We start from the raw sequence: 11,835 nt of genomic DNA, 5'->3' as shown, positions 1-11,835 counted from the left end.
TTTTAATCTCATCAATAAGATCGCCCATCTATTTAAAAATCAAATGTGGCCTTGGATCACCAACGTTTTCCCAGTGCTGCTTTAACATTGCTGCTTTATCATTGAATTCAATTGTTGTCTTTGATTATTTTCAATAAATAAATGAACCAACAGCTTAACTCATTCTATCTCAATGACATGTTTATGTCATTTCACAGATCTGAGGTCTGGTACTGAATGAGTTTAATGTGGTACAATGGGCCCCCATGAGGGACAGGGGGTCTGGGCGGCCTCGAACAGCGAAAATCAGTGCGCCCTGCGATTGGCTGGTGACCCTTTCAGGGTGTACCCTGCCTGCCGCCTGATGACAGCTGGGATCACACCCGCGACCCTCGTGAGGATAAGCGGCTCGGATAAGGGATGGATGGGTGCATATAATTGACGGCCAATGAAATGTATTGGGGGGAAAAAATAATTTTAAAAAATGCGTTGGTAAACCTCCAGTAAGCATTTTGTTATATAAAAAACGGGGGTTGACCCCTCGACAAAAACAGATTCAAAAATATTGGAGAGAAATAGCTGAATCCGTGGGTGCCGAACCGCAAGTATGTTGGTGTCCACTGTAAATAAATTTTTGAAAAAGATGAATTGCGCTGCGTCGCTGAAGTACCTTGTTCCGCCGCGGGGTGTCGCTGTTTCAGAGCGTCAATTTGCGTCCTCGTCGCTCCCATTCTGCCTGGCGGCCACGCGCCCTGTTGGACAAGACAGGGACGCGCCTCCATCATCGTCGCTTCCGGCCCGAGTACGTGCGAAGCTGCTGCAGGTTGGTTTTATTTGCTTACTCTTTTCCGTTTGATGCAAAAATCAGTAACGATGGTGATTGTGGTGATGACGTCACTCGATGCTGGAAATGCGGATTTTATTGCAAAGAATGTCAACCATAAAATAAAATGGATAATCTGGCAAATCTGCGTTCCTACATTGAGGGGTTCGAATAGATTAAAAGTTCTTTTTTATCCCCGTTAGCGGACAGTGCTCGACGTTCGAATCTGGGCTCATGTGGAATTTGCCTGTTTTACCCATCCTTGCGTGGGTTTTTCTTCCGTTAGCTTCATTGAAGAATGTTAATGAAAATTATAATACTGCAGTTTTAATGCGTGTGTGAATGCTTGTTTGTCGATATCTACCTTGGCATTGACGGCCGACCCACACCTGGATTGATGAAAAAAACAGAAATGATCATACGGATTTGGTGTCCTCCATTCTGAGAGTTATTTTTTTTTCCACGACGTTCTCCAAGGATATCTGACGTGACCCGTGCGCGCGGTCATGGCGTCAGCTGCAACGCCCGGCCTGAGCGACCTGTCCCGCCTGTACCAGACGGAGTTCGTGCGCAGCGCCCGCGCGGTGGGCGCACTGTGGGCCGTTTGCACGCTGTGCTTCGCCATCATCCAGGTGGTCATCCTGGTGCAGCCGTCTTGGATCGGTACCGCCGACATCCATCACCCTGGGACGGGTCCGGCCCCGCCCACTGGCACCCTTGGATTATTTGAGGTGATCGCACACTGCAATTAAAGGGATACTTAACATACGTACGCCATTTGCAGCAGTGAAAAGTTCATATTTTCTCTATAGGCTAATTTGATAACGTCATTATTTTGTGTACTGTACAGTACAATTCGTGTAAAGTACATTTAGAAATAATTAAAATGGCCCCCATGTTCATTGTGTCACGTATTGTGTCACGTGTGTAAAAGTTGGACTAGACTGGACAATGATATACACACACAGCATCGTGGATATGGGATACATCTATAGCAGTATTCCATTAAAAATGAAGCCACGTTGTTTCCAGCCAATACTACGAAATAAGTTGACCAAGTGAGACTCCACTCGATGTGAAAGATGCAGCTCCGGATGGTCTTTTGATGGCACAGAATACAATTTGGAGAACAAGTAGACCAGGAAGTGCGGCAGACAGCACCATGCCTGCCGTGTCGTTTCCTTGCTACACACGCATGGACAATGCTGTAATTGATATGTCCTCTTACCTTACGTGCGTGAAGATCAGAGTGCTGCTTTGGTGCGGTGTCTCAACGGCTTAATTTACGAGCTAAAAAAAAAGTGGGTGCAACTTGCATGAAATAATGTATCTATCGATGTTATTATACAGTCAGTCCAAATTTAACTGGATACCACACGTGACGAGTAAACTACTCTGTCGTTACCCTGTCTGTTGCGTCACTGCCTTTGACAGTGAGGGCTTTTAGAAATAATCTTAAAATATCGCATTCCCATACCTGTCAATTTATACGTTTTCCCCGTATTTTATACGTTTTTTTTATCATTTCAAATTGTGTACGCCGTATAACAGTTTTTGTACGGGGGAAAAAAATTTTTAAACTCGTTTTTTGTTAGACCGATCTCATCTTGCCCATTTCGGCTCTAATCCGGAGCGTCCGTTCGGACGAGCAAAGACCTTTGCGTAACTAGTCCAAAAAATCCAATATTCTTAATCCTTGAAAGAAAGGTCATGTACAATTGTAAATTGTTGTCGGTGCCTCGTGAACTCAAAATGTAACGACCGTAACGGAATTTTTTCTGAAAACATGCTGTCACATTTTGGACAGCGTGGAACTCGATTAAACGCTATTGTGTTGTATTGACATTCTAACAGTTAACTATTCTTGAAATCGAGGCATTTTAAGGGTGTACGCGCCGGCTATTATTCTGCTCAAAATACATTCACACACAAAAAAAACAGCACAAATCTCAGTTAAGGTTGTTGACATTATCTCTGCATGACATGATGATGTAATATTGGAAACTGACCCGATTGATGAAAAACGTTCTCGAAAATGGATGAATGCCTCCTTGACTTCTTAAACACACGCTCTCCGTCCGTCCTCCCACGTCACCTCAGGTGTGTCTGGAGTCGGACAGGCCCGTTCCAGACTGCCGCGGCCGACTGTCCAGTTTGTCCCCTCTGCCGTCATTCCAGTCGGTGGCGGTCCTGGTAGGCGTGTCCCTGTGGGCTGTGTGGACCAGCGTAATTTGTCTCTGCCTCTTCCGATTCTGCAGCGCCGCCACCGTCTACAAGATCTGCGCCTGGCTGCAGCTCACAGCAGGTTGACTGCTTCTCATTGCCGCTGGCGTCGAGTCACATGATTTGACTTGAGTCAGACTTTAAGGCGCCTATTTTGGGACTTAGTCACGAGTTGGACGTTTCATATGTGACTTTCTCCCGTCTCTGCCTTCAGGGTTCTGCTTGGCCTTAGCGTGTCTGCTGTTCCCCGACTCATGGGAGAGTCCAGAGATGAGAGTCCTGTGCGGCGACTCGGTGAGTGACTCGAGACTCGGCCCGATTCGTCACGGTCGGCGGTTGATGGCGTGTGTGTGTGTGTGTGTGTGGGGGTGGGTGCGTGTGTGTGTGTGTGTGGGGGGGGGGGGGGGGTGCACGCGTCTGTGTCATACCCAGGTGGGCAGCTTCTCGTCAGGGAACTGCTCGGTCCACTGGGCCTTCATCCTGGCCATTTTGGGCGTTTTGGACGCTGCCATCTTGGCCACGCTGGCGTTTGTGCTGGCCAATAGACAAGATGCCCTGCTGCCGCCGCTCGGCAAAGAAGGTGGGTTCATGCATATAGTGGTAGCGAGTCTGAAAGGACAACCTGTCTTATTGTGTGTGTGTGTGCGTGTGTGTGTGTGCGCTTGCGTGTGTGTTTGCGCGTGCGTTCACGGTGTGCGCGCGCGTGTGTGTATGCAGTGACAACAGGACTGCTAATGTCGGCATAGACCACCATGTGCCCCACCTTCCTTCTCAGACAAATGACGTCATCACGACGTCACGAAGGCACAACATTTTCATGAAAAGTGGAACGGTTGTTCATCAACTCCTTGTGTCCAAGCACGTCACATGTTTAGCAGTGTTCTCAGTAAGTGTGCTCCCAAACTTAATGGATGGCAAGACTTTCACTTTGCATGGTTAGCTTCAGTCAAGTGTGGTAAACTTATACCGTACCAATAATCGGGCCAAATTTGAGCTCTTTTATTTTGATTTTTTTTCCGTTCCAGTCAAAGTAGGCAGAGGACGGGTTGTCCTAAGATATTATACTGTGGTGTGGGGTGTGTTAGGGAGTTACAACACAATGTAACTGTTAGCCTAGCTTCACCCATTTCTTGCCATGGAGCCGACAACTCTCTCTTCGTTGTATTTCCCGTAAGAACACACTCAGCCATTTTTTTCCCTCGTCATATGAGCGCTCTCAGATTTAAAAAAAAGAATCGGTTACGATGTTAAAAAATACCTGTATCTTTGCTTTAGTTTAGCATCAGTGAGGTTGAGCAGTGTGCGTCACATTTCCATACAAGTAATGTGTTTTCATGTGTACCAAGTGTTACCATTAGGGTTGCCAACTTTCTCACTCCTAAATAAGGGACAGGTGCACGGTGCCACGGTGGTGTGAGCATGATGTGTGAATTTTGGATTTTTTTTCTCTAATTTTCACGTTAATGCTGAAACCACATTTACGTAAAAAATGCACAGTGTTTTTCACAGGACAGCGACGATATGTCACCTCATATGAAACCACAATTTGGCTTTTTTCATCAAAAAATGGGTGTAAGAAATCTGAAATGTAAAAGAGGAGTGGGACCAAATTTATTTTTTCTATGGTTATTTCTGGCTGCCTTTGACTGACTCAACAGTCTCCTGTCATTTTGCGCAGCCAGAGAGAAGTCCTTACATGACAGGTGGAGTGATTGCCGCTTGTTCTGTGATTGACGCTTTATCTGATCTAGGATCTGTCATGTGTAGTACCGAGTGTCTCCATTAGAAGCGCTGTAATGTGCTACTACTGTTTAAGAACCAGCAATGTATGTTCGAGCAAGTATACAGGTAAAAGGCATTGAGCTGCCAACCCGTCTGTGTCCGTCGTTATTGACAATCGATCGTCATCCAAAGCTTTACTAAAAGCATCTTATATTACAGGATCGGTAGGTTGCAATTTTCTGTATTTGCAAGAGTTGATAGTCAACAAACAAATCAAATTAGCCCAAAATACGGGACGTCCCGGCTAATACGGGACGGTTGGCAACCCTAGTTACCATGATTTTTTTGTATGTTAGCATAACAACTGTTAGCATGTCAGCATTTGATAGTAATCAAGATAGTGGTACAAATGCGCTACTCATCTAAAGTGCCAGATTAGCAGAGGAATAACAAGGATTGGCCACCAGCAGATAGCCCACAGCAGCGTGAGGGAAGTTTCCAGCCCACAGCAGCGTGAGGGAAGTTTCCAGTGAAGGTCCAACAGCGAGAGAGAAGAAAGCAGAGTGGTAATTTTTGAAGATGATGCTCAACATAAGGCACAGTGAGTTCCCAATGAAAGATCAAGAGTCCTTTGTCATATACTGTATAAAAAAATTGGATTATATATGTATAATGTATGATTTAAAAAAAAAACATCCTGAAATGGCTAACGAAAGATAAAGAGTCCTTTGTCATATGCTGAATTTAAAAAATGTTTATGTACTGTATGTATGATTAAAAAAACACACCCTGAAATGGCTAAGGAGAAAGTAGTCAGTTGTATTTTTACAGATGTGTCCTCACACGTCCGGTGTATCAAAGTCAAATCACTGCAAGATTTATTCTTAAGGGTGGTGTTGTAAGATTGGTTTAAAATTATTATATTAAAGTGTTTTGGGATCACAGTTTTTGGGAATATCTAGGGTTTAAACTTTAAACTATCAATATTGGCAACTATGAAACATTATTAGGCGAGCATCCATTATTTGGGATTTTTACTTTTGGGCACGTAACGCGTTGCCTCCTTCCCAGCTCTGCCGTATAGAATGCACATGCCAAAAACCTCCACCATGTGTTTTGGATTGGTCCCTGACTCCTGCCTATAGCAAGCACTCATTGCATTAGTATTGGTGTGCATGGCGTGTTCAGTTTAGTGAAGTTGAAACATGATTAACATTTTGAACTTTATTACTTTTGATTACAGTGTGCCATGTAGGCACGCACACTTGTAGTCACATGACAAGCTGGAGTGCACAAACACAACTAAAAGGAACTAGTCACAGAGCTTGAAATCAAGGATGTCCAAATCCGGTCCTCGAGGGCCATTATCCTGCATGTTTTAGATGTTCCCCTCCTCCGTCACACTTCATTCAAACGATCAGCTCATCAGCGAGCTCTTCGGGAGCCTGAAAATGAACCTGATCATTTGAACAGGTGTGTTGGAGTTGGGAAAAATCCAAAAATGCAGGATAAGCACTTGATGACCGGATTTGGACAACCCTGCTTTAAATGATGTTCTTGGTGGTTAGGCTCTAGGTATTATCCTGTTGTGGAGGGTGTGTAAAAATTATTTTCACCCCTGATCTCTTTTAGTGGCAACAGAGGGATAAATGAATGTCTTCCTAATCTGAACATGTTTACCCACTTCTGAGTAAAGTTAGCGGAGGTCTAGATCTAAAGATGACCCCAAGTGATTACTCTTTATTGTGGGGTGTTTTATTATTGTTTTAAGAGACATTTCCCACACCTGATCTTGCTGTTGTCTAAAACAGTGTACACCCATACCGATAATTGGGTCCAATTTGAGACTTTTTGCCTCCTTCCGATCAAATTCAGCAAAGGCCGACTTGTCAGATAACCAAGGAGTAACCTCAGTAATTATTCTTGATGTGTGGGGTATTTTAGAAGAAATTTCCCACCAGCTGGTCCTGTTAAAGGCTAAAGTGGGGTACACACATCACGATAATCAGGCATTATTAAAGTTTTTTTTTCCCACAGGTGTTATCAAATTTAGCAATGACCCTGTGATGAGGACACTTTACTTGAATATGCATACATTCATGACAATAAAGATGACTCTGCTTAACACCACTTCCTTCCTCCTTCATTTCCTCTCCTTGTCGCCTACTTTCTCATGTAGTTGACAATCTGGTGAAGCAGAACATGGTTTAGGGCAGCTCTCCGGCGTCGGGTGCCATGCCGCGCATTGGTGTTTGCCACCGTGTGAGGCTGCTGCCCTTCCTGTTCTTCTTCACCCAGCCTCTTCACCCTGAACAACGGTTCGTTGCCAGACGGTGGCAAGGCGTCATCACCGAGGGAACGGCGGCTTCTCCTGTGGGTGGTTCTTGCGGGCTCAGTGATGGACAGATCCCGTCTTGTCCGCCGGTTGGAGGGGGCGTAGTTGGCGCTGATGATTGGCAGGATTCTAGCAAGTAGATGTCTGAGGAGGCGGGACACAGTGATGAGAGTCTGTTGGCTTTCAGTTGACTCACCGATGTGAGCTTACCTCACGTCATCGTCACCGAGGTCTTCGTAGTCATCGCCCCGCAATCGCTCAAGTCTTGTCTTGGTCTGCTTCGCTCCACTTACCTGTGGCTCCAACCTGCCAATCACACATCAGTGTTTACTCTTAAAAATAATAAAATAGAATACTTTTACTCTAACTTGTCTGCAAAGCCTCTTCAACCAGTCTGTAAAGACTCTTTATAAAAAGTCAGACTAATGCTGGTCTTACACCAAACAATTTTCACAGTCACAGACTAAAAACTGAAAGTCAGGAGAAAGTTTTAGGGTTTTACTGGAGTCACAGCGCGCTCCCGTCATCTTGATCGTTTAGTGTAAGGTCGTAATCTCAGATGTTTTAGATCAGTCTTTTCCTACTCTTGACCTTACGTCTCAAACGTGTTTGATACAAGTCTTTGAGTCTTTGCGGTGATGTCATTCAACCAAAAACCAATTGACACAGATGGCAAATCCAGGTCCAGAAAGTAAAAACTTCCACAATTTGACTCTAGCCACAGTTGCTTCTACTCAACCAGCAAGGTAACGGCTTAGTTCACCAGAAAAATGATTCTGATCATTTGAATCCGGTGTGTTGGAACAGAGTTGCATATGAAACAGGCTAGATCGGGGCTCACGAGGACTGGACTTGGAGACCTCTGCTATAGAGAGTCTTTAGAAAGTCTACATAGTCCTTAAAAAGCTCTTTAGCTAGTCTGTGAACACTCTTTTCAACAAGTCTGCACAGGCAACAAGTCTGCACAGGCAGAGCTGGGCACTTGACCCTTTTTTGCCGGTCCGGCAGCGACCCTCCACCCGTGACCTGGGTACCCTTCCGGCCTCGACCCCCCGCCCTTATTCATAAAAATTATCACCGCCCACCCCGTACAGATAACTGGAGTTAAAATGTAACAGATAACAGTAAAAAGAATTTGAAAAAAATAAATACTCAGTGAATTACAAAGTACTGGAAAAAACTACTCAAGTGCAGTATTTGTACTTTGTTACTTCCCATGTCTGGTAAAGACTGTTTACCTAATATACAATACAATTTTATTTATTTAGTAGCGCATTTCATAGCAGCTAAAGCTGTAACAAAGAACTTTACAAATCTGTAAAGACGCTTCAGAAAGCCCAACTAGTCTGTAAAAATGCTTTAGAAAGTCCAACTAGTCTTTTAAGACTTAAATTTGTCTGATTTTGGAATGTGAAAGGAAAGCCCAAGTACAGGGAAAACACGAAAACTACAAATAGGAAGGCTCGAGCCCAGATTCTAACCCCAAATTTTAGAACTTTGAGGCGGATGTGCTAACCACAATGCCAAAGTATTGCCACTATGTGTAAACAAACTATTAAAAATGATTTCTGACATCCTACAGTATGTCCTTTTAAGGATCATCCCCTCACCTGTCGAGGAGGGCCTGAAGTAGCTGCGGTGTCACAAGGGTCCACCAGGCCGCGGGGGGCCGCCCCATGCTCAGACCTCGGCCCCGGCCCTGGAAGTCCTTTTCTTCCAGCTGCACATCTCCCGGGTCAACCAATCCCACAGCCTCAGCTTTGGCGAGGAGGCGGAGCAAAGCCGCCACGGTGGCTGCGTGAAAGTGACGGACTTAATTGGATTGATCAATGTGAATGTTGGTAGGAGACCATTTCATAATATTTGCTAACAACGGGTGCCGGGATACTTCCGGGTAGCAGAACGCAAGTGACCTGAACTAAAAATGATGGCAAAAACTTGTTGTGTCTGGATTTGAACAGCCACAGACCGTACACCACAAAATGTTGCTTTTTTGGGGGGGATTTTACTTTCGTTCGTAAAACATCTAAATCAATACGGTGGAACCTGAGATGAGGACATGTTGAATGGATGTCATAATTGTATGCCAGTCAATTGCAGGGCACACAGAGACAAACATCCGCACTTACAATCATACCTAGGGACAATTTAGAGTATTCAATGAATCTACCATGCATGTTTTAGGAATGTGAGAGGAAACCAGAGTACCCGGAGAAAACCCCCGCGGGCACAGAGGGAACATGCGAACTTGGCTGGATTCGAACCCACGACCTCTGCACTGTTAACCAGTCGCCCACCGTGGCACCCCATTTGAATTTCCATCATGGCTATTTTATATCAACTTAAATATAGAAATTTTAATCACAAACGGCATTGGGTGTCACTTCCAACCTTAACCTAAGCGGCTTATCTTATATAACATCTTCTTTTCGACTGACACTTTAGACTTACAAAATTTGGCGATAGAGAAGAAGGCCAAATAATCATTCAAGCCCTTCATCTTGTTTTCTCAATTACTCTGCCACCCAGAAGTACGCGTGATTTAATGATGAAATGTCCTATCCAACCTGTCCGCTGCTCCTCTTCCTCCTCCTCCCCCTCCTCTTCCTCGTCCTGCCTCTGGCCCATCTCCACCAATCGCTGAAGGGCCTGCTCCAAGCTTGGCCCACTCCAGCCATCCGAGCGATAGTAGGCGGGATGCGACATCAACTCATTGTGGTCATCATTGTAGGCCAACGGGTTCTGACGTCCGACTCCTCCGCGAACTGCAAGTGCACTCTATAACAAAGGCCATTTCCCATCAGCCAACACCACTGTCGGACATTTTGATTTATATACACAATCAGCTGGTTACTACATGGTTAGTTCAGTGTGGGCAACCCGTCCATACGCCTTGTCAGTCTTTTTCGTTTTGTATTTGTGTGTTGGATGGTTTGTCCTTTTCAATAATCAGCTGAAAGTGCGTCGGTGACAGTCAGCTCTCCTTTTATTTATTTTTTGCTTTACTCCAGCGTCGGCGTATCTCAAGCTTGCGCATACGGTTGGGGTTAGGCTTGGCTCGCAACAAAGAAAAATGTGCTTTTACTATGAGTCCACTGTGCTGCCGCTAATTAATTTGATGCGTTAATTTTTTTGCTCTTACTCTGTTTACATGTTTGTCATCATCATCTTTATTCACATATGTAGACACACAAACACATACTCCCCCTGCCACCCCCCCCCCCCCCACCCCCCCCCCACACACACACACACTAGCCACCAGGAGACTGTAAGGCCTTGTTGCCATGGGCTACTGCCTCTTGTCACTATGGTGACCAGGAGCTCAAATGCAAAATTCGTCAGCATACACACACACACGCGCACACGTTTACACGCGCACACACACACACACACACACACAGCTTCCACAAAATGGCAGTGAAAAAAAACAAACTGGAAGTAGCCAGAGGAGCGTCACGCTCGATCACAGAAAAAGATGCAATGGCGTCTCCGCCTACCTGAGCGGCGTGGAGCAGTGCGGCACCAAGCATTAGGAGGCTGAGCGACGCCATTCTGACCACGGAACGCGCACGAAAAGCCAACAACAAGGAGGTGGCTGGGAGTGGGGGGGGGGTGGGGGGGGGACGAGAGAAGTGAGAGAGATGGGGGAGGGCTGAGCGAGATCAAGATAGATGAGAGAATGAGAGAGAGGCGGGGGTGAGTAATGAGAGTGAGGGAGAGCGTGATATTGATGAGGGCGGATGGAGACAGGAGAAAGACACAGAAAAGCGGGAGAATGATAAGAGAGAGAGCGGCAGAGAGGGGAGTGATGATATGAGAGAGTAAGGGAGAGGGAGAGATGAGGGACAGTTGAGAGGGAGTGAAAGTGAGGGTACCTCCTTTCAAGCACCTTCTCGGGGGATGAGATTTTTTTCTCAAGATGAGATTTTATTTAGGACTAGAATACTCTTGCAATGACAACCTTCTCTCAAGTCAAGTTTATTTGTCAAATTTTTAATCATGGGAAAGTTTCAAAGGGCTTCACAAGCCAACAGTTGACAAATATTAAAAACATCCACTGATCTAAACCCTTCTCTCAAGGCTTGAACATTCTCTCGGGACGAGAACCATCACTGGCCATGGCCTTCTCTCAGGGCTTCAAACTTCTCTCGGAAACTAGAACCTTCTCGCAGGACAAGAACCATCACTGGCCATGAGTACCTTGAACCGTAAGACTTGAACCCTCTCTTGGGAATAAAATCTTATTTTCTGAAAAAAAAAATCATCTTTGGACCGGAACTAAATTTGGGTCTTGTATCTTCTCTTGGAAGGAGATCCTTCTCTCAAGTCTTGAACCTTCTCTCAGGAATAAAATGTTGTCTTGGGACCAGCAAATTCTCTTGGAGTGAGACCTTCTCCGTGCATGAGTATCTGCTCTCAACCTTGAATTTCGTCTCAGGACTAAAACCTTCTCTTGAATGATAAACTTCCCACAGGGCTAAAACCTTTTCTGGAATCTAGAACCTTCTTTCGGAATGAGACCCTTCTCTGGGCATGAGTTGATTCTCTCAAGACCTGAACCTTCTTTTTGCATTAGAATCTTCTCTCAGGACAGAATTCTTATCTTAGGACAGCAACCTTCTCTTGGGACAAGAGCCTAACCCCAGGACTAGAGCCTTCTATGGGAAGTACAACCTTCTCTTGGGACTACAACCTTCCCTGGGCGTCAGTACCATTTCGCAAGACTTGAACCTTCCTTCAGGATAAGAACCTT

At 45.3% G+C, this 11,835-nt stretch overlaps 2 protein-coding genes across 2 annotated transcripts; one reads left to right on the top strand and one right to left on the bottom strand.

Annotated features, from left to right (window-relative positions):
• The first annotated feature begins 682 nt into the window (after nt 1–682).
• lhfpl4b (LHFPL tetraspan subfamily member 4b) lies at nt 683–6,877 on the top strand. The gene is made up of 6 exons (XM_086034269.1): nt 683–802; nt 1,280–1,533; nt 2,903–3,107; nt 3,240–3,319; nt 3,458–3,605; nt 3,743–6,877. Exons 2-6 carry the CDS (start codon nt 1,309–1,311, stop codon nt 3,769–3,771), a joined length of 687 nt encoding a protein of 228 aa, XP_085890395.1. The 5' UTR covers nt 683–802; nt 1,280–1,308; the 3' UTR covers nt 3,772–6,877.
• Nucleotides 5,957–10,854, bottom strand: pcsk1nl (proprotein convertase subtilisin/kexin type 1 inhibitor, like). The gene is made up of 5 exons (XM_086034245.1): nt 10,580–10,854; nt 9,650–9,860; nt 8,693–8,876; nt 7,293–7,388; nt 5,957–7,226 (listed from the first exon to the last, which is right to left on the bottom strand). Exons 1-5 carry the CDS (start codon nt 10,631–10,633, stop codon nt 6,911–6,913), a joined length of 861 nt encoding a protein of 286 aa, XP_085890371.1. The 5' UTR covers nt 10,634–10,854; the 3' UTR covers nt 5,957–6,910.
• Nucleotides 10,855–11,835: the final 981 nt, after the last annotated feature.

Source organism: Filicampus tigris, chromosome 1, assembly GCF_054856515.1.
Source record: "Filicampus tigris isolate MCC_2025a chromosome 1, RoL_Ftig_1.0, whole genome shotgun sequence".
NCBI lineage: Eukaryota > Metazoa > Chordata > Actinopteri > Syngnathiformes > Syngnathidae > Filicampus > Filicampus tigris.
The sequence above is the reverse complement of the archived record's forward strand: the minus strand, read 5'-3'. Positions and strand labels throughout refer to the sequence as shown.